The sequence below is a fragment of the Balaenoptera acutorostrata genome, chromosome 9, assembly GCF_949987535.1.
Source record: "Balaenoptera acutorostrata chromosome 9, mBalAcu1.1, whole genome shotgun sequence".
In the NCBI taxonomy this organism is placed as follows: Eukaryota; Metazoa; Chordata; class Mammalia; order Artiodactyla; family Balaenopteridae; genus Balaenoptera; species Balaenoptera acutorostrata.
In genome coordinates, this window is record NC_080072.1 from 97111749 (window position 1) to 97133922 (window position 22174).

The 22174-nt window shown below is 45.7% G+C and overlaps 1 protein-coding gene across 1 annotated transcript; it reads right to left on the bottom strand.

The window, feature by feature from the left end:
- Positions 1-16890: 16890 nt before the first annotated feature.
- Positions 16891-19495, bottom strand: APOA4 (apolipoprotein A4). The gene is made up of 3 exons (XM_007196554.3): positions 19310-19495; positions 18817-18943; positions 16891-18014 (listed from the first exon to the last, which is right to left on the bottom strand). The coding sequence occupies exons 1-3, from the start codon at positions 19356-19358 to the stop codon at positions 17048-17050; spliced, it is 1143 nt and encodes a 380-aa protein (XP_007196616.2). The 5' UTR covers positions 19359-19495; the 3' UTR covers positions 16891-17047.
- Positions 19496-22174: the final 2679 nt, after the last annotated feature.

The window sequence follows — 22174 nt, forward strand, 5'->3', positions numbered from 1 at the left end:
TGAGAAGCAGATTCCTCTCCAGTTCTGCTCAGCTGGGTTTCTGTCCTTCCCCCAAAGCAGCAGGAAGCCAGAGGTTTATTCTCTGGAGAGAGTAAAAGAACAGGTCTCTGGCCTGGGAAAAACAAGATATTGTTGGGGCCAGGGTTCCTGTACTCAAAAATACAGGATTTAAGTAAAATTTTATATATTAAGTTATGAGACTCCTCTTTCCACACACCATCCTTCCTTTCGGCCAAAATGTTGGCCTGTTTGACTTTACCCTCCAGAAAGGAGACTGGAATATTCTCCCTGTGAAATTAGACTAAGCCAAGAAAATAGACCTAAAGAAACACTTTTGGGGATTTTTGTGGTCAAGATGGTCCATTGTAAAGTGACCCATGGACTCAAGGCTTCACATCAGCTTCGTTTTTTCTTCTAATTTGTTATGAAATTTTCCAACATACAGAAAAGTTGAAGGAACAGTACAATGATCACCCTAATACTCACCATCTAGGTTCAGTAATTGTTAATATTTTGCCATGTTTGCTTTCTCTCTGTATATATATGTATTTTATACGTGTGCCTAACCATTTGAAGTTGCAGAGAGCATGCACTTTTCCTCTAACAACTTTAGCTTGTATGTTCTAAAAAATACGGACACTCTTCCACAAAACCACAGTACTTTTATCATACCTAGGAAAATTAATAAGAATTCCATAATATCATTGAATATACAGTCCATGCTCAAATTTCCCCATTCGTCATTTAACAATCTTTTTATTAGTGCTTTATTATTTTCTCAGTCAAGATCCAATCGAGGTGGGGGGAGGGATAAATAAGGTGTCTGAGATTAACATATATACACTACTATATATGCAATAGATAATCAACAAGGACCTACTGTATAGCACAGGGAACTCTACTCAATATTCTGTAATAACCTATATGGGAAAAGAATCTGAAAAACAATGGATATATGTATATGTATAACTGAATCAGTTTGCTGTACACCTGAAACTAACACAACATTGTAATAAGTCAACTATACTCTAATATAAAATAAAAATTAAATTTAAAAAAAGGTCCAGTCAATATTTATGCATTGTCCCTTGTTGTTACTAAAGTACTCTTTAGTCTTTACTATTTTTCCTATTTTTTAAAAAATAACGTTAACTATTTGAAAAGACCAAGCCAGTTGTCTTGTAGAATGTGCCATATTCTTAATTTGTCTGATTGTTTCTTCGTAAGGTCAGTAACCTTGTTTCTCTATCTTCTGTATTCCCCATTAACTGGAATCTAAGTCTAAAGGCTCAGTTATGTTCAGGCTATGTTCCTTTAAAGAGGAAGCAGGAACTTCACATTACATCACATCAGGAGAAATGCAGTGTCCAGTTGTCCCGCTGTTAATGATCCTAAGTTTCATCAATTAGCAAGGCAGTGAAAAGGAGATCTCTTAGTTGTAAAGACATGCTCTTTCCCTTTGTAATTAGCAGGTGATCCCTTGGCTCTCTGTCCTTGGGAACCTGATGAATTTACCACACATTCAAGATCTTTGCCTGAAATGATTATTTCATTGGAGATTTTCTAATTCTATTATTCCTTCTACATGTTTTAGCTGACATTATTCTGTAAAGAAAAGCTCTCCCTTATCAATGGGGATGAACTACAGTTCTTCCTGAAGCAGCAGCAGGGTAAATGCTTAATTCTTTCCCTTGACCAATTTACAGAAGAAGGAGGTGGTAAAATATTCTCCTCAATGGTGGCAAATTAAATTTTATATTTTTCTTTTGGTTGTCACTATGGACTCGGGGAATTACTCTTTTTCAATTTTTATGATAATGCACAGTTATTACAATGCAATATAGCCACGTTTGATGCTCAGACTCTTCCTAATTTGGCCAGTGGGAGCCCCTTCGAGCTGCTCCTGGGTTTTGTTTTGTTTTTAAAGATTTTAAATTTTATTTATTTTTTTTGGCTGCGTTGGGTTTTCATTGCTGCGCAGGGGCTTTTCTCTAGTTGCGGCGAGCAGGGGCTATTCTTCGTTGCGGTGCACGGGCTTCTCCTTGTGGTGGCTTCTCTTGTTGCAGAGCACGGGCTCTACGCGTGGGCTCCAGGAGTTGTGGCACGAGGACTCAGAAGTTGTGACACACGGACTCTAGAGCACAGGCTCAGTAGTTGTGGCGCATGGGCTTAGTTGCTCCACGGCATGTGGGGTCTTCCTGGACCAGGGCTCGAACCCGTGTCCCCTGCTTTGGCAGGCAGATGCTTAACCACTGGGCCACCAGGGAAGTCCCTCCTGTGTTCTTTTAACACACCCCACTTATGAGTCAGGGTTCTTTAGAGAAACAGGACCAATAGGATGTATACAGATATATAAAGAGATTTATTATGAAGGAGACTCACACAATTATGGAGACTGAGAAGTCCCACAACCTGCCACCTGCAAGCTGGAAGGCCAGGAAAGCTGGTTCTAGTTCAAAGGCCTGAAAACCAGGGGAGTCAATGGTGTAAGTCTCAGTACAAACCCAAAAGCTCAAGTATTGGGGGCTGATAGTGTTAAGTCCCAATCAGAGTCCAAAGGCCTGAGCTCCAACATACAAGAGCTGGAGAAGATAAATGTTGCAGCTCAAGTAGAGAGACCAAATTTGCCCTTCCTCTGCCTTTTTGTTTCATTCATGCCCTCAAATGATTGGATGATGCCCACCCACATTGGGGAGGGCAATCTTCTTTACTCAATCCACTGCTAATCTCTTCCAGAGACACCCTCACAGACACACCCAGAAATAATATTTACCAGCTATCTGGGCATTCCTTAGCCATCAAGTTGACACTTTGAGTGCTTCCTTGATTTCTGATACAACTAGATTTCCCAAGCTCACCTTGTACTTCGTTTGCCCCAGACCTGGATCTCCAGGGGGCCCTGGTTTGTTTTAGTGGAGAATGGTATTACCAAACCAGGTTCCGGTGCTTGGCATTGCTGTTGGGTTGTCTTTGCTTGTAGGCCTTTGCAGTTAACTAAAGGTATGAAATATATGGAAAAAAAAACATGATTTCATATAGATATTTCTAATTCAGATTTTAAACTGCAGATTTTTTCTTTTTTTAATTTTTTTATTCCTTTTCTCTTATGTATTAATTTGCTTTAACCTACAATACACATAAAATAGTTTCTTTTAGTCTATCGTTTGTCTTTTGACTTTGCTTAGAGTGATTTGATCTTTTGCCCTGCAACATATTTTTATTTTTGTATAGTCAAATTATAAAGTAATTCACCTATGTTTTCTTAAGTACATGTATGGTTTCATCTTTTCATTTAGATCTCTCATGCATTTGGAGTTTATTCATCTCTCATTTATCTCTCGTGCATTTGGAGTGTCTGGCATGAGGAATGAATCCAACTTTATCTTTTCCCAAATAGCTATTCAGTTGTTTCAATACTATCTCCCCATTATTCAAGATCTACTGTTTCTCACATACTAAATTTCCATTTGTTCTTTGGCCTATTTCAGGACTCATCATTCTGTTCTATTGGTTTGTCTCTTCATATGCCACTACCACACTGTTTTACTTTAGAGCTTTATAGTACGTGTATCAGCTCCCTAAGGGTTTCCCCCTTATAAACATAAGCAGACAATCAAGAATCATAGCATAACCAAGGGGGGAAAGTGGCGGGGTAGGGGTGGTGGTATGATGAATTGGGAGATTGGGATTGACATATATACACTAATATGAATAAAATAGATAACTAATAAGAACGTGCTGTATAAAAAAATAAAATACAATTCAAAATTTTAAAAAAAAAGAACGAATCATAGCATATCTAAGGAGAGTCTCATATGAAAAATGTGGGCCAAAATAAAAAATAGAAAACAGCAATGTAGAGGAAGAGTCTTTGCAGGGAGAAGAAAAGAAAAAAAGAAAAATGCAGAGAGATGTAAGAAAAGATATTTTAGGACTTTCCTGGTGGTCCAGTGGTTAAGACTCTGTGCTTCCAGTGCAGGGAGTATGGGTTCCATCCCTGGGTGGGGAAGTTCCACATGCCATGCAGTGTGGTAAAAAAAAAAAAGAAGAAGAAGAAGATACTTTAACCATAAAACAATAGGATTTTTCTTTAAATGTCAAGATGGATGGCCAGAAAAAAAAGCTCTTGGAAATTAAAAAATGTAACAGAAATGAAACTAATCAAAATAAACAAACCAAAACTCAATAGAAAGGTTGCAAGATAAGAAAGTTGGTAAAGAGAAGAGAAAATTTAGAAGGTGAGAGAAACAATCCAGGAGGTCTAACATTCAGACAATAAGAGTTCCAGCAAGAGACAGAATAAGGGAAACCATCAAAGAAATTATTCAGGAAATGAATTTCCAGATTGAAAGGGCCTATCAAGTACTCTCATGCCTAAGGAAGTGGTTGCAAATAGACCCACACAAAAGCACTTCATCGTGACTTTTCATGACCACAAATGAAACCGTGTACCTCAGATTGGGACTTGAACCCACATGCTGGGACTCAAACCCAGCCAAAACCCGCAGCCTTCCAACTGAGATCACACACCTGGTTTCAGGATTTAATGAAACTCAGGTTCTTGATGTCTCATCACAGAAAGAATTCAGTGAGAGAAAAAGCGATAGGTAACAAGTGGATTTATTTAGAGAGAAACACACTCCACAGACAGAGTGTGGGCCATCTCAGAAGGTGAGAAAGACACCAGGGTATGGGGTTGTCAGTTTTTAAAGAAGGGGTTAATTTCATAGGCTAATGAGTGGGAGGAGTATTCCAGCTATTTTAGGAAGGGGCTGGGATTTCCAGGAATTGGGCCACTGCCCACTTTTTGATCCTTATGGTCAGTCTTGGAACTGTCATGGCACCTGTGGGCGTGTCATTTAGCTTGCTGATGTGAGCCTGTACTAAGGCTCAAGGTCTAGTGGAAGTCGACTTGTCCACCATCTTGGACCCATTTGGTTCTTATCACTTTATGTCATGTCCTTGGGTTATGTCATTCTTTCAAAGGTTGTGCCCTGCCTCCTTCCCTCCTGTTTCACAACGAGAAAGAGAAGATGTTATGGAACGCAAGTTCATGTGCCTGACATACAGGGAGTCCAAACAAACAGAAACATCGGAGTTTGGAGCAGAGAAAAGTTTATTGCAAGGGCCAAGCAAGGAGAATGTGTAGCTCGTGCTCAGAAACCTTTAAATCCCCAATGGTTTGAGGGTACAAGTTTTTAAAGGCAAAATTTGGGGTGAGGGATGAAGGGTGTGTGACTTTCTTCTGATTGGTTGGTTGTGGGGTAACAAGGCTGTGTTCCAGGAATCTTGTGCTCAGCTTGAAGTTACCATCCTCCACCTGGGTGGGGACCCCATTTCTGCAGAAGAACTGAAAGATATGTATGTATAGGTATATTCCTTGAGGACAACCAGGACACTGCTTTATCCCTGCACCATTGTTTCTTGTCTGCTCCTCCTTTGTTTCAGCAATACCTCCCCTCCCTAATTAGTAACTGTTTAAGTCTAACCTTTGGAACTCAGGGAAGGTCTAGGAGGCTGGAGCCTTTTTCCTTCAAACAAGAAATGGGGGACACGGAAAGGATTTGAAGCCAGGAGAGCCCCACAGGGTCCTGCTTCATTTCAGGAAGGCAGGGGATAGAATGTATGTGTGTGTGTGTGTGATGTGTACAAGTTGTTTATATGTGGAAGAGAACCCAATTTTCATTGACCATTAGTGGATAATCATAAGCCTGAAGATAGGATAAAGCTAAAATTGAAACATCAGAGTAATAAGATTTTCTAAGAGCCAAAAGTTGTTTTTGCAGAGTGGAAAATGGGGATGAGCTTGAGGGACTTCTGTTTTTTTTTTTTTTTTTTTAGAAATTCACGTTCTTTTATTTATTTATTTATGACTGTGTTGGGTCTTCGTTTCCGTGTGAGGGCTTTCTCTAGTTGTGGCAAGTGGGGACCACTCTTCATCGCGGTGCGTGGGCCTCTCACCATCGCGGCCTCTCTTGTTGCGGAGCACAGGCTCCAGACGCGCAGGCTCAGTAACTGTGGCTCACGGGCCCAGTTGCTCCGTGGCATGTGGGATCTTCCCAGACCAGGGCTCGAACCCGTGTCCCCTGCATTGGCAGGCAGATTCTCAACCACTGCGCCACCAGGGAAGCCCAGGACTTCTGTTTTTTTATACTAACTTGTAGGCTTGCTGGACTTTTAAAACTGTGTACTTTGATGAAATAAAAGCAGAATTTAAAGGTACATAAAATTATTTTTTAAAGGAATACAATAAAACAAATAGAAGTACAAGCAGGAAGATAAAAGAAGCAAAGAAATACCATGATAAATAGAAAATATAAAATAATATGATAGAGATAAATCAACAATCACAATAAAAGGAAACAGATTAAACCAGCCCATGGAGCATCAAATCTGGAGCTAGACTGCCTGGGTTAAAATGCTGACATGGATTAGCTCTTTGACCTTGGGAAAGTTATTTAACTTCTCTGTGCATCAGTTTCCTTATTAGTAAAATGGGGATAATTATAACATATAGTATGGTATAATTCATAGGTTCTTTGGGAAATAAATGCTTTAATATATTTTAAAAATAAAATAAAAGCACTCAGAGCAATGCTTGGCACATAGTAAGTGCTGTGTAAGAATTTACTATTGTTATTATTATTATTTTCACATCAGACTTTACAAAAATTCCAGACATTTTCTATTTAAAGAGGCACACCTCTAACATAATGTCAGAGAAAGTAACCTTTAACAAAGGGTGGGGGGAGGGTGGAAGGCTTTAAAAAGACATACCAGACAAAAATTAATCAAAAGAAAGCAGGTATGACAATATAATATCAGAACACATAAGCTTTGGGGCAAAAAGGATTAATAGAAAGAAAAATTAACCAGGAAAAGATAAAACCTAACAGTAGGGACTTCCCAGGTGGTGCAGTGGTTAAGAATCTGCCTGCCAATGCAGGGAACATGGGTTCGAGCCCTGGTCCGGGAAGATCCCACATATCGCAGAGCAACTAAGCCCGTGCACCACAACTACTGAGCCTGCACTCTAGAGCCCACGAGCTACAACTACTGAAGCCTGCGGACCTAGAGCCTGTGCTCTGCAACAAGAGAAGCCCGCGCGCCACAACGAAGAGCAGCTCCCGCTCTCCTCAACTAGAGAAAGCCCATGTGCAGCAACAAAGACCCAACGCAGCCAAAGATAAATAAATAGATCTATTAAAAAAAAAAAAAACCTAACCGTATAGTCTCAAAAGACATAAACAAAAAACTGCTGAGTCTCAAAGAGAACTTGACAAATTTGATAGGTGATTTTAGTGCCATCTTCTCAAAATTGATAGAATCACAGAAAAATGATGTGAATAATAGTCAACAAACTTGATATATAAAGAACTCTGCACATCTCAGGAAGCGGAGAATCTTTACCATCACAAGTACATACCTCAAGGGAAATCCAAACATTATTTTTAATAGCAAAAAAAGAAAAAGAAAGAAAGAAAGGAAGCAAGGAAGGAAAGAAAAAGAAAGGAAGCAAGGAAGGAAAGAAAAAGAAAGGGAAACAACCTAAATGTCATAAATAGATGGACAAATAAATGATGGTAAATTCACAGAATGGAGTATTAACATTAGCTGGTAAAAATAAACTGTTTGATATATATGTATTAACATGGATATGTCTCCCAAACATAATGTAAAGTGGAAAAAAGCAATGTGCAGGAGGATACAAACAATTTTATATTAATCACTTAAAATTTTATAACATGCGAAACAATACTGCATATCATTTTGGTTACATAAATATATATAAAAGAATAAACCATGGATGGAAAGGAAACTCACCAACTTCAGGCTAGTGGTAGACTTTGGGGAGAGAAAGGAAATGGGGAGGGACTTTCACTATATCTGTCAGATTCTATTCCTTTAAAAAAAGATTCTAAAACATGAACGTTAATATTTGTTGACTCTTGGAAAGGGGTGCATGGATGTAAATAACTGTGCCACATGTACTTGTATGTATGTTTGAAATATTTCATTGTAAAATTTTAAAAATAAAAAGCAAGAGATCAAATTGATGGAGAGATAAAGGAAATAAAGGCTGAAGAGTATCGTTGGTTTTGTACACAAGAGGCTCCTGGTGAGCCCAATAGAGGCAGATGCAATGGCTCCATGGATGTAGACGCCAGATAGAGTGAAGTGAGGAGAAATGAAGGAAGGAAGGGGCTTGAATGGACCTTTGGTATAGCTGTTTTGGGGGAACAGGAGAGAGAATTGAGTAGGAACTCATAGAAGTCTTAATTAACAGACTAGCCAAGGGCCCACTAAAAGCTGGAGGCCTGAATTTACAGTGGCGTAAATCATAGCACAGTCTTCTCTAACAGGGTTCCATAAGGTGAAGTTGAAAAAGCAGAAGCCAGCTTTTTTTTTTTATATATAAATTTATTTATTTTATTTATTTTTATTTTTGTCTGCGTTGGGTCTTCGTTGCGGTGCGCGGGCTTCTCATTGCAGTGGCTTCTCTTATTGCGGAGCACAGGCTCTAGGCGCGCGGGCTTCAGTAGTTGTGGCACGCGGGCTCAGTAGTTGTGGCACGCGGGCTCAGTAGTTGCGGCACACAGGCTTAGTTGCTCTGTGGCATGTGGGATCTTCCGAGGCCAGGGCTCAAACCCATGTCCCCTGCATTAGCAGGTGGATTCTCAACCACTGCGCCAGGGAAGCCCAGAAGCCAGCTTTTTGTGAGGAAAATGAAAGAGAAAGACAAGGGGACAAAGGGTCCAGAGAATTGCAAAAGAGTTATTGAAGTAATGCACTGGATGGGAACGATGGAAGCAGGAGCCGTGAATATGAGAGCGAATGAGAGGTCAGAAGGATGGGCACTGTGGCTGAAATGAGACAGAGGAAAAGGATGCTGAAACTGAGGAGGTCAAGGAGTTGAGAGGGAAGGTGTTTGGATGGGTTTTCCACATACATGATGTCACAGGCAGGAAGGCAAGCTCCGAGGAGAAGAGATAGATGGTCAACTAAGAGCCAGATGCTGAAGCCTGTAGTGAATGTGGAGGTCAACAATGAGGGAGCACGGCCAGGTGGAGCCAGCCTCCAGGAGTCAGTGGTCTGGAAACAGCAACGGGGCTGCGAATCGTCTGCCTCTGTGAAGGAGGGTTGCAGGAGAAACCAGGGAGCAGGCATCCTGCACGAAGGCCAAGTTCCCACAAGGGCCAGGAAGTGGAGAGAGTTCTAGGCAAGGCTGAAGATGCAGAGGCATCTGATCCATGGGGCAGTGGGAAAATTAGGAGGGAAGAGAACTTTGGGGTGTTGGGTAGAGAGAATAAACAAAGAAGGATGCAGGAGAGAGTAGGAGTGTTCATCTTTCCAGAGAGCCTTTCTTTGGGGCTGTGACCAGGAATGAAAGGGATGCGAGGCACAGTGGGTTTAGAAGAGAGGTTCATGTTGCATCCAACATGTCCAAAGCCTTGAGGAAGGCAGCCGCTGACACTGAGACTGACATGGTTGGGACCTCAAGGGTGGGACCACTAACTGTGTTCCAGACACCCCGCTGGGTCTGGAGATGAACTCGGTACCAAGTAACACCCAACTAGATTACACTGTGAGCCCAGGGATGTTCCAAGTGCTACACAGCAAAGGACGAGTTCTCCGGGTGACGAAGGGAAGAAGCAGCATGCCCAGCAAGAGAAAAGACGTGGAGGCCAGAAGCTATGCAATCCATAGTATGAATGAAGGGCTCAGTATGGCTAGAGTGTGGTGGTAGGAAGGTAGCCTGAGCACATCTGCACGTCCCTCTGCCCCTCAGAGTCTGGCCCAGTAGGATTTGAAAATACTTGATAACAATAGCCCTTCTATTGAGCACCTCCCATGTGCCTGGTATTTACCCTTTATCATCTGTAATGTTCAAATCAATACTCCGAGGTAGGTATTGTTATCCTCATTTTACTTACAGAGAAACTGAGGCTCAGAGGGATTCGGGAACTTGCCAGGGTCTTGCCCTGGGCCAATCCTGGGTCTGTCTAACTCTGAAGTCCATGCTCAATACGCCAACTCATGCTCAGGATGAGAGAGAACCCTGCTCGTGGAGCCGGTACCACACAAAGCCTCTACACACCTTACTGGGGGACCCAGAGACCCACGTGCTCAGTAGAAAGCCAGGTGCCAGGGATTTATGATTTGGTAGAAAGAGGGCTGTTGAAACACAGGGGAGCCAGGGTCCATGTGTAAGCTGACCTGGGGACAGGAACAGTGGCTCAGGGCCAGCCAGGGAAAGGACAGCCAAGTCATCACAGGGAGTGGAGTCCACCCCTCCCTCCTTGTCCCATCCCACACTTAAATATGCCCCCTTCAGTGCCCCTTCTCTCCTGTCCCCTACGGAGGTAGAAGCAGCTCTAGTTATGGCTGGAACACCAGGTCCTTAGGTCTTTAGCCTTGTCAACTGTGGCCTCCACAGGCCATGATCCATCGTGCCTCAGAAATGCCCCACAACTAGATGTTTGTGTCAGAAACACCTACTGGTGGTGCAATAGCTAGGTGGGACCAGTGACATGGACTCTGATACCACAAAATGTACTGAGCACATTCTGAGTCAACACAGTGATGGGGGCCAAAAAAGATAAGGATTTTAGTTGTTTGGGTTTTGCTTATGTAAACCCTCCTTCATCAACAAAGGTTTGAGGCTCCTGGCAGTGAAAACTGAAATGATGATGATGATGATGATGGCGATGGTGATGATGATGACGATGAGAGAGAGAAAGAGAGAAGACCCTCAGGACCAGTGAAAATAAAAATTGTAGAAGAAAATCATGACCTGAGAAAGCACAAGACCTGAAGAACACAAGCACAAGCAATAAGGGATGACAAAGTTGCAATAGTTGACTTTCACGTTGGCTTTGGGTTTCCTGGAAATCCATGAAGAGGGAAATTCAGTTAGTTACATAATTGTCGCAAGCAGAAGAAAGAAACAGACCAGAATCAAAAACAAAATAAAGCTTTGCCAAACATGAGTTGCAAAATAAACATCTCGATGGGACTTTGTATACAAGGACTTTTGAATCGTGTTAAAAAGTCACTGAGAGATGGCAATTTTGCATAAGATCAAGGTGAGGAAGCCCAAATATCTAAGCTTCTGGTAATAAGATCTGTGGATAGGATTAAGAGTGCCTGATATTTTTTAGTAGGAAGTCCTGTCTATTAAAATATTAACTAACATTAATGAACAGCTTTTTATTTCATTAATACTTAAAAAAATACAATATAGAAAAAGCATACATTGCAGATAAGCAAAATATATATATATATAATCACCTATATTCCCACCATCAGCACTTGTATATTCTCCAATTTTTTTTTAATCTAGGCATATGTTTAGATTTTTTTTTACAAATTTATTTTTATGCACTCAGACTGTTTGGTAGCCTGATTTATTGTTTAGAATATGTCATACTCACAATCCATGTCAATTAATGTTCATTCACAATATGATTTTTAATAGAGATTAATGTGCACATATCATAATTTAACAATCTCCTCTTGTACATTGTGTTTTCTTAATTTTTAAAATTATAAACAGCAATGTAATGAACACTTTTATAGCTAAATGCATGCATTCTGTGGTTATTCCCGTACCATTAATTTTTAAGTGGAAGAACATTTTCTAAACAGGTATATCCCTATTCACAAACCCTTTGCAGTAATACTGAGGCCTCCCAGTGTTAGGATCAGTTAACCTCCCAGGTTGGAACCAGTGGCTTAGACTCTAAAGGAAAGATGCACCACAAAGCCTTCAGGCATTTTCTGTCTCTGTTACTTTCACGGATTTTCAGGTACAAATTGAGTGCATGTCTCTAATTTCACTTTTCTCTGAAACCTCCCTCAAAATATAGTGAAAAGATTTTTTTTCTTTTTAGAAAAGATGTAGACCCATAGGGACAAAAAGAATGGAAAAAAAGACCACAGCAAAATTTTGAAAGCTAGAAAGCAGACAGACCAGTTGCAACTAATTTAGCAGGCCTGAGCAAACTGATCTGAAGTTGGCAGTGGGGAAAGATGAGGGCCGACCTGAGTTATTGCACTGAATTCTCAAAATGTTAAGGAATTGTAGTAAATCTTCTGCTAGCCAATGTTACACCCGTGTATGAATTAGTAATACCCTCCCTTTTCTCAAGACACTCTACTGCCATCTACCAGAAGTTTGTCATAATAAATATACAGTTCCACGATGTCTACAGTGCGGGAAAGGTGCACTCGGAATTATGCCCTGCACAGCTTGCACAGCCATACATACCAGCCCTGACCTGGAGGCACCAGCTACCACTGAAAATAGAAGTGAATGAAGAGGCTGTTGTAAAATATGAAAGACTGGTTAAAACTATTTAAAGAGCTGGGAAAGCTTTAGCTTTTCTCTCTCACCTTGGCAGAAGATTGGAGGTTTATTCTCTGAAAAGGGGAAGACCGAATATCTGTGGAAAGAGAATGTCTGGCAGAGTTGAGGACAGGGGTACTGTACCAGAAATAGAGGGATGAAATCAAAGTGTGCCCTCTGAATGCTGAGCCCCATCCTGCTTCTTCCACTTGGGCCCGGGAACACTGGTATCCAGGCCTTTACCCTCCAGGCAGGAGAGTAGGAGAAACTTCCTAGGGAAACATGACCTGCTCAAAGGAAAATACCTAACTACTTTTACTTTGGGGGTTCCCTAACTAAACTTTCCAGTGGATCACCCAACAGTGAAGCTCACAGTCAACAATACTATGTACTCATGTACATGGAGCTTCAAATCAGCTTTCAAATCCCCACTCTGCAGTTTAAGCGGATAAGCAAAGTTTACCAGGCATTTGAGGAAAGATCCTAACATGAAAGACAGAGACCAAAACAAACAGACATTTAAAAAGGAACTTGAAGAAAACTGAGACTATGCAGACAGAAGAACACTTAAAAATACCATTAATATCATCAGAGAGTTAAAAGAATATATTACAATGATGAAACAAGAACAAGATACTACAAAAGAACATTCACAGAATTTTTTTAAAAAGCACTTGCAAATTAAAAACACAATTGTAGAAACAGAAAACTGAATAAAGTGTGAGGAAATCTCCCAGAAAGGAGAGCATGCAGAGATGGAAGAAATGAGTGAAAAGAAAATTAGAAGACTTGTCCAGGAAGGTCCTATTACTGGAAACGACTGAGAAAAAGTGGTACAATCATCTTAGAAAACAATTTAGCATTACCTGGTAAAGATGAACATACATATACTGTACAACTGAGCAAGAGAATAAAGATTTATTAAATTCATTCATTTATCCAACAAATATTTATTGAGCACCTGCTAAGTCATTGTGCTGGGCATTGACTATACAAGAATAATAAACAAGATAGACAAGACCTCTGCCCTCTCAGAAACCAACCAAGATTCTTCATCCCAAGGCAGCTGTGAAGTATGACACATCTCAGGCTCAATTTTGTCCACAAGGTTTGGGTTTTCATGCAAGGAGTCTCTGGATAGATTTCCTGTGGGCAGAACATGTGTATGAAGGAATTGTAATTATTCTGTAGCTCAAAAGAGGAGTAAAAATTAGAACAAAGCTGGACTGAGAAAGAAGCCATTTAATTTTTTAAATTTTGATAATCTTGAACAGAGTTGTCCAAAGATAGAATCAATTGTTTGGGGAGGCGGTAAGTTGGCTGTCAGTGGAGGTGTTCAATACTAAGCAGGATTCATTCACTCAGTGATTGCATGATGGCCATGTGCTGGGCACTGGGCTAGGCACTGTGTATTAGTTAGCTATTGCTGCATTGCAAATCACCCCCAACTTGAATGTCTTACGATCCCTCACAGTTTCTGTGGGTCAGTGGCTTGGCTGTGTGGTTCTGGCTCAGGATCTGTCATGAGATTGCAAATAGGACGTTGCCTGGGTCTACACTCATCTGAAGGCTTGACCAAGGCTGGAGGATCTGTTTCCAAGGTGGCTCACTCGTATGGCTGGCAAGTCGGTGCTGGCTGTTGAGGAGGGGCTGTAGTTCCTTCCTATGTGGACCCCTCCACAGGGCTGCCTGAGTGTCGTCGCAACATCACAACATGGTGGCTGTCTTCCCTCAGAGTCAACGGTCTAAGAGAAAGCAGTATGGAAGCCACAATGGCCTTTATGCCCTAGCTTTGGGATTCATATACCATGACTTTCACAAAGCCTATTGATCACCTAGGTCAGCCCTCTTCAATGTGAGAGGGGCCACACAAGGTCATGAGTACCAGAGATGAGGGTCAATCTCAGAGGCTGGCTACCACGCTGTGAGTGCAATGATGAACAAACGAGTGGGGTGCCTGACCTCAAGAGTCTGTTAGTGTAGAGTTAGGATATTTATTAGAGATGCTGTCAAAGGAACTGGGCTGAGAGACAAGACAGATCCCTCCAATCCTAACGTCCTGTGATCTTGTTCTTCTAGGTCTTAGTTCTTTACTCACCGTACCACTAAGCCACCATCTCAGAACCAGCAACTCACACCCTCGTTCTTCTGCCACGGGCAATTCTGAGGTCTCCATTATTAGCTGCTTGTCATCACACAGCGACGTAACATGGTCCCACTCTTGGTGCTCTCAGATACAGAAGTCCCTGGATAACCCCACGCTTGTTGTTTCTCTCCCCAGGGTGCACCACTGCCTGTGCTCCTCTTCCCGGGAGCACAAGGTGTCCTATGATAATGCCAAGAGAACACTGTGTCCCCATGCGGGAGCTGCTTTTGATCCAGCTGGGCAATCCCTCAACAGCAGCAATGCCCTGTGGGTTCAAGAGGAGAGCGGGCCCCGCCCCCCTTTACCCTGTTGTGCTCTTCTCTCCCTAATCAGGGCCATGCCAACCACCAGAGACTTCAGGGGCCGTGACCCCTCGGACGTTCTCGGATGACTTTTTACCTTCAAGCTTTGTGGAAGGGTGCAGGGGTATGGCTAACGTCTTAGCCTGGCCCACACCGGTGCTGGTCGACCCTCGGTTTGGTGCACTCACCCATGTGCACGGAAGAGTCTGTTATCTCCAGTTCACCCGAGGAGCCAGAGGTAGTTGGGGGAGCTTCAGGCCTGAAACTGTGCGGGCTCTGGGAGGACCATGGGGAGATACTGATGTGGGCTGCACCGGAGTCCAGAAAACGCCCTCCCCTGCCACTCGCAAGGGATTCAGTGCTCAGTTCTCCTGTGTGTAAGTGCTTCAGTCTTGCCAGGTGGTAAAAACCGGGTCCTGGAGAAACTCTGGTGAATATTTATTTATTTGTTTGTTTGTTTCTAGTTTTTAAAGTAATACTATTAGGATGGCTATTTTTAAACACAACAACAGAAAATAACAAGTGTCGGAAAAGACGAGAGAAAACAAACCCTTGTGCACTGTTGGTGGGGATGTAAAATTCTGTAGCTGCTGTAAAACACAATATGGAGGTTCCTCAAAAAATTAAACAGAATTACCGTGTGATCCAGCAATTCCACTTCTGAGTATATTCACAGAAAAATTGAAAGTAGGGACTTGAAGAGGTATTTCTACTCCCATATGCATAGCTGCATTCTTCACAACAGCCAAAAGGTGGAAGCAACACAAGTGTGCACAGACAGATGAATGGATAAACAGAATGTGATCTATACATGCAATGGAATAGTATTCAGTCGTCAAAAGGAATGAAATTCTGATATATGCTACGACAGGAGTGAATCCTGAAAACATTATGCTAAGTGGAAGAAGCCAGACACAAAAGTAAAACTATTGTATGATTCCACTTACATGATCTATCTAGAATAGGCAAATTCTAAGAGACAGAAAGCAGACAAGCAATTACCAAGAGGTGGAATGGGGGAGTGTTAATGGCGAATTACTTAATGGATACAGAGTTTCTGTTTGGTGATGAAGAAATTTTGGAGATAGTGGTGATGGTTGTACAACATTGTGAATGTAATTAATGCCACTAAACTGTACACTTAAAATGGTTAAAATGGCAAATTTTATGTTATATATATTTTACCACAATAAAAAACTAATACTGAAACATTATCTTAAAGTCCCAACACTACATAAATCTATAAAGTAGAAAGAAAAATCCCATTCTCCGGAGAGGAGACCTGATGAATTTACCATCTAGGTTTAGAGATTTCTTTCTTCTGTGTAGTGGGCATCCCCTCTTCTCTATGGTCTCTAGGCCGCCTTCCTCAACTCTGGAGACCATGGGTTTAGCAGTCAAGAAATTTCTGAAATAAGCATGAATCGATATAATGGAAGTGTGACGGGGTGGGGTAGAATAAATCAAAATTCACATAAATAAGTCAGGTTAAAGGCACAAAAGAGCTTCTGCCAGGAGGGACAGTCTCCCCCACTGTGCCGTGAGCTCTCCAAAGCCAAAGACCACGTCCTGACTACCTCGGTGGCCCTCTCAGAGTGAAGCACATTGTCAGACCGATGCTCCACAAAAGCTATTTTGCTCATTGTCTGGTGCCTATGATTCCACATACAAGAAATATCTAGAGCAGGCAAACTCACTGAGACGGAAAGTAGTGGTTGCCGGGGGCCGGGGGGAAAGTTACTGTTTAATGGGTATGGAGTTTCAGCTGGGAAGATGAAACAGTTCTGGAGATGGATGGTAGTGATGGTTGCACAACGAGGTGAATGTACTTAATTGAAGACATTTGTTGGCTAAGTGAATATAAGTGGGTTGCATATTTCATTTGTGGATAACACGTGACATCTTTATCCACCTCCCCCTTAGAGCTATCCCCACACCTCTCCCAGCACGCCCTGCCCTCACCCCTCCCCCCATCGCACCTCCCAGCCCTCCGTGTCCCTCTAAGCATCCCCTGGCAGCCCCCTGCCAAGCATTGCAAAGCTGTCATCTCAGGCCCTGCAACACCAAGAGTTCATATTGTAACCAGACTGGGCTAGCTTCTCAGCAGCTTTATTGAGTAGCGAGAGGCAGTGTCACGTTGCACTGGACAGGTATCCACGGGTTTATACAAGAAATGCTTTGGGACAGACAGACAGACAGGGGGCAGGGCAGGGCAGGTGTCAGTGGTGGGGCAGGAGCACCGGGGGCAGCTCAGCCCGCCAAAGGGGCCAGCATCTGCTCCTGGGCGGTGAGGGCGTGGGCCTGGCTCTCTTCCTCCTTGAGGGTGTTGAAGAAGGTGTTGACTTTGTCCCTCAGGTCCTTCTCCAGGAAGCTCAGGTGGTCTTCCACGTCCCCCGCCAGGGGGCCCAGCTTCTGCCTGAGCTCCTCCACTTGCTGCACCATAGCTTTGTTGAAGGTCTCGCCGTAGGGCCCCACGGTGTGGCGGAACGTCTCCACCTGCTGGTCCAGGTGGCTGCTCAGCTCGGCCAGCGACCTCTGCAGCTCCGCGGCGTTGCCCTTCAGGTTGCCGCGCACGCTCTCGGTCAGGGGCGCCAGTTTCTGCCGCAGCTCCTCCGCGCGGGCCGAGATCTTGGCCTTCAGCTCCTCGGCGTGCTTCTTCATCTGGAAGGCCAGGCCCTCGAGCTGGTGGCTGAGCTTCCCCTGGACGTCCTGCGCGTAGGGGGCCAGGCTGCGGCGCAGCTCCTCCACGTTCTGGTCGATCTTGGCCTTGAGCTCGTCGGCGTAGGGCGTGAGGCGCGCCTTGAGCTCCTCCACGTTCTGGTCGATCTTGGCCTTGAGCTCGTCGGCGTAGGGCGCCAGCGAGGCCTGCAGGTTGTCCATGTTCTGCCTCAGCACCGCCTCCATGCGCTCGGTGTAGGGCGTCAGCTGGCGCTGCAGCTGCTGGGCCTGGGCGTTGACCTGGGTGCGCAGCTCCTCCGCGTAGGGCCCCAGGCGCTGCTGCAAATGGCGCATGTTGTCGCCAATCTTCTGGCTCACCTCGCTGGCGTGGGGCAGCAGCCGGGCCCGCAGCTCCTCCAGCTCATTCCGAATCTCCTCCTTCAGCTTCTCTGAGTCCTTGGTCAGGCGTTCGTGCAGCTCCGTGGCAAAGGGCACCAGCTTCTTCTGCAGGTCATCCGTGTAGGTGTTCACTTCCCCAAGTTTGTCTTGGAAGAGGGTGCTGGGGCGGAAGGACACAAGGGGGCCACCGTCATGCTTGGCATTCCATGCCAGGACCTTGACTCCTTACATAGCACTCACCTTACACACACCTGCCTAGGACAGGTGAGTGTGCAGGGTACTGAGTTCACCCATCTTTCGCCTGTGGCCTTCCCTATGGTGGATCATGATTTGAGCAAATGGATGTAATAGACTAAGGTATTAACATTGAACTTATATCTCTGAGTCTCCCCCTGAGCTTGAGTCACAGTATCTACCTATCATGGGACCTGGAGCAGCTTGCTTTCCTCTGCTTACCTGTAAAGTAAAAAGTGTGGACTCCGAGGTCCTCCCCAGCCCAGGTGTGCTGTGACAGAGATCACATTCTCCAGTAGAATGTTATGTTCTGGACCTCTTCCAGCATCTTCTAGCTATACCGGGTGCTGGCTTCCATGCCATGTGCCCACCCTCAGAAGCTTGCCAAATATCCCCACCTCCCTTCCCATGATTTCACAGAGGCTTGTCCTTCTGGAATGTATTAGAAGCCAGCTCACACGACATTTCTTTCCCTTCCTTTCTTCTGCGAGCCTCAATACTAAGATGTGGTCATTCGTCATGCTCTAGAAAGTTAAAGCAGGGATTATTCAGCCCAACTTTTCTGTTTGTATATGTGGATCCCAGGTCTGGAGACCTTGGGTCACCAGTGAGTTGGTGGCAGGGCAGTGGGTATCCTAAGCTCAGGTCTCCTGCCTTCGATTTCAGCCCTTGCCCACTCATTGCATGGCCTTTAAGAAGCTCCGCCTTGCAAGCTCTGCCCCTCTTACTTGAGCTGCTGGGTGAGCTCAGACTTCTGGAGATGTTCCACAGCCTTCTTGGCATTGTTGCTCAGCTGGCTGAAGTAGTCCCAAATCACAGTGGCCACCTGGTCGGCACTGACCTCCTCCTGGGCACCTGGGTGGAAAACAGAGCAATTCATGAGGACCTGTCTCCTTCCCTGCCCCTCTGCACCAGCCTTGAGCTGCAGGCCGGATGATGGGGGGAGCCCAGCCACTGATTTCCTTCTCTGCGCTTGGCTAGTTGGAAGCCATGGGGGTATGTAAAACGGGTATAGCACCAATGCCAGGGGGCCCACCGCTGTGAATGGACCAGCTCTCCTATGAGCCAGGTGGCAACCGGGCAGCTGCCTGCATCCAGCTGTGGGCTGACAGGCACTCGGAACTGTCCTCTTACCTTGGCCTCAGACTCTCCACCCTTCCCTGCCTGCTGCAACAGACGGGTCCTGCCTGAAAGTCCCATCCAAAGGCAGCTTCTACTCACCGGTGACAGCCACCAGGGCCAGGCTCAGGACCACAGCCTTCAGGAACATCCTGGGCTCCTTGCTGGGCTGGAAAAGTCTCTTACTGCACTGGATCCTTCCTGGATCAGAGGAGCCAAAGGAGAGGTTCTCAGGCAGCTCACCTATGCTGCTGCTCGAACTGATTGAAGCTCAGAGCCAGCCAGACATTTAAATCCCCACCGGGCTGTCCTCCCCGCCTTCTTCCCCATTGTGACTCCACGTTGGAAGGTGACACATTCCCAGGAGGCCTCTTGGACTTTTGTGACCCTAAGGCAACGTGGAAGGTGACGGCAGACTGGGGCTCAGGCAGCAGTCAGAAGCAGCTGCTCTGTGCCCGTGCCCCACCCAGCATTGAAGGGAGGATGGGTGGGGGGCCATGAGCTGGGGGAGAAACAAGGCCTAGGGAACACCTGAGCCTGGGACTGATGCCCCAGAGGCCCTGTGGCAGCTCTGAGTCTGTGCCAGGCTTGGTGGGGGTGAGGGGGAGGCAAAGTTCACAGCTCCTCTGTCTGCTCCAGTGAGGAGTGGCCCCCCACTCCTACATCCCCCCAACCTGGACTCCATCTCAGAGCACCAGACTCTGGACTGGGACATCTAGGGCCACAGGTGCGGGCAGCGAGCTGAGATCCAGGGCTCTGGTCAAGGTGCACCCAGGAGCAGGGGACCCCTACAAGCCTTTGGGAAGGTGGGTGGAGTTGGGGGGTGTCCCGTGTTGAAGGTGTTAACTGTAAGTGTGCTTCATGTCCCATCACTGCCAAGTGTGTCACCTTGGTCTAGTGATTCAACTTGGCCTAGCCCTGAGCCTCAGTTTCTCCTTTGAAAAATGGGGTTGTTGGGTATATTAAATGAGATATTGCTGGTGAAGTGAGTAGTATAGTTCCTGACAGAGTAAGCACTAAAAATTAGTTGTTATTGTTGTTAATAATAATATTACTATTTTCCTGATTTGGATCAAAGCAGGGAATACAGTAGAGTGCTCACCGCTCCAGTGAGAGTGGCAGAGTTAGACCCAACCCTCCGGGGGTCACCAGGCAGGCGTGATGCAGGGTGAGGGGCAGGCTGGCCCGAGGCCTGATTCCTGCCCACCTCTCCAGCCACACTCCCTGGGTGGGAGCAGTCAGCTTGTGATGAATCACCGGACCTGAGGCTCTCAGGGGGCCTCTCACCAGGGGATGAAGGGGATGGTGGTGGTGTCCAGGAGATCTTCTACTTGGGCTTCCAACGTTCTCTCCAAATGAGGTCACACACGGGAAGCTATCCACCAAGAAGGCGACACAGCCTGGTCAGCTTGGGCCCCTCTGCTGGACCACACACATCACCGTGAGAGACTATGAGATGAGATCCATCGTATCGCACTGTTGGCTGCCCTCTGTGAGTGCAGTGCCTGGCACGTAGATGGGCTTCCAGTGGTCTGCCATTGGAATAGACCACAGTTGTGCTAACCCTGACTTCCATGTCTCCATTTTTTCGTATACCAGAAGTGGCTTGCTGTATCATGGAATGGAAGACAGCTGGAAGGCTCTCTGATGCTTGCACCCCTTCTGCAGAGTCCCCACTACCCAGCAGTGTCCCACACCACCCATGGTCACTTCCAGTGTCAGGGAGCTACTCCTTCCTGGAGCAGCCCATGCCATCACGCAGTAGTTATTAAGGGTTCCAGTGCTGGAGCCGGACGCCCTGGGTTTGCGTGTGGGCTCCCCATGTACTGACTGTGTGATCTTGGGTGAGTCACTTAACCTCTCTGAGCCCCGTCTGCCTCAGCAGGGCATAGAATAGTACCCGCCTCCCGGGGAGTCAGGGATATCATCTGAGTAATGCCGGGAATGGTGCCTGGAGCAGAGTGAGTGCTCATCAAGCACGAGCCATGTTTTACCCCTGAAAGCTTTACCTCCCTGCAACACGCCCGAATCAGGCACAGTCCAGCCTGGGCTGGGTGTAAAGGTCAGTGCCCCATCCCTTCCCCCCTCCAGGCCAGATGTGAGGAGGGCAATGAGTCACCAAGGACACTCCGTTGAGTGTGGCCTCCCGGACTTACAGTCTGAGCAGCGGGCCTCTGGCTGGCAGCGCTGAATCAGCACTGCCCGGTCCAGCCTTGTGGCAGGGGCATGGGTCACAGAGGCTCATGTGCTAAGCCTCACTCGGACACAAGTGGAAGCAGAGTCAATCCAACCCCAGGGGACCATTTTTGGCCCCAGCTGGTCAGGCCTTCTCCCCCTCGTCCTCCTCCTCCTCTCCTCCCACCACCAGTTGTGGTCTGGGGGCTGAGCTTAGAGGAGTCTCCTCATTCCAGGGGAGCCATGGTCGGGGGGAGGGAGAGAAGAAGGCGGGGAGAGGTGGCTTAGTCTGGGCCACCGATAAGACCCTTACTGAGATAACCCTACTGAGACCCAGCTGGAGCTGCTGGGAGGGATACAGGCACACAAAGGCGCCAAGCCCTGTGAAAGAGTTAATGTCCCAGGTGCCACGGCATGTCGTCACCCAGCTGCGTGGGCCCACACACCCAGGTTCTCTGCCCAGCCCGGCACCTCACCGCCGGTTCTCTCTGCCCGCGTCTTCTGACCTCCCTGGGATCAGTGGCCCATTGCCGTGCAGGAGAGAGAGCACGACCTCCTCCAGACCCTCCACACGCATGGAAAGAGGAGTTGGAGGAAACAGGGCCAAGGGCTCCAGCCAGCCCATTCTAGCATGACCCAGCCCAGCCTAGAACCTGGACTCCCAATGTGGCCCTCACCTCTGGGGCCGAGGAACAGGCCAGAACAGAAGAGGGAAGTGGGACACAGTTGCCCCTCTACCTTCCCCAATGTCCAAATCCTTCAGTGACCTCCTACTCACCTTCTTTTCCTCCC

Excerpts from the sequence above, each read along its gene's own strand:
- APOA4 (XM_007196554.3), bottom strand. The coding sequence starts at position 19,358 with ATGTTCCTGAAGGCTGTGGTCCTGAGCCTGGCCCTGGTGGCTGTCACC. Across the intron at positions 18,944-19,309 it reads GGCCCTGGTGGCTGTCACCG|GTGCCCAGGAGGAGGTCAGT; the intron begins GTGAGTAGAAGC and ends TTTTCCACCCAG. Across the intron at positions 18,015-18,816 it reads GAGCTCACCCAGCAGCTCAA|CACCCTCTTCCAAGACAAAC; the intron begins GTAAGAGGGGCA and ends CTTCCGCCCCAG.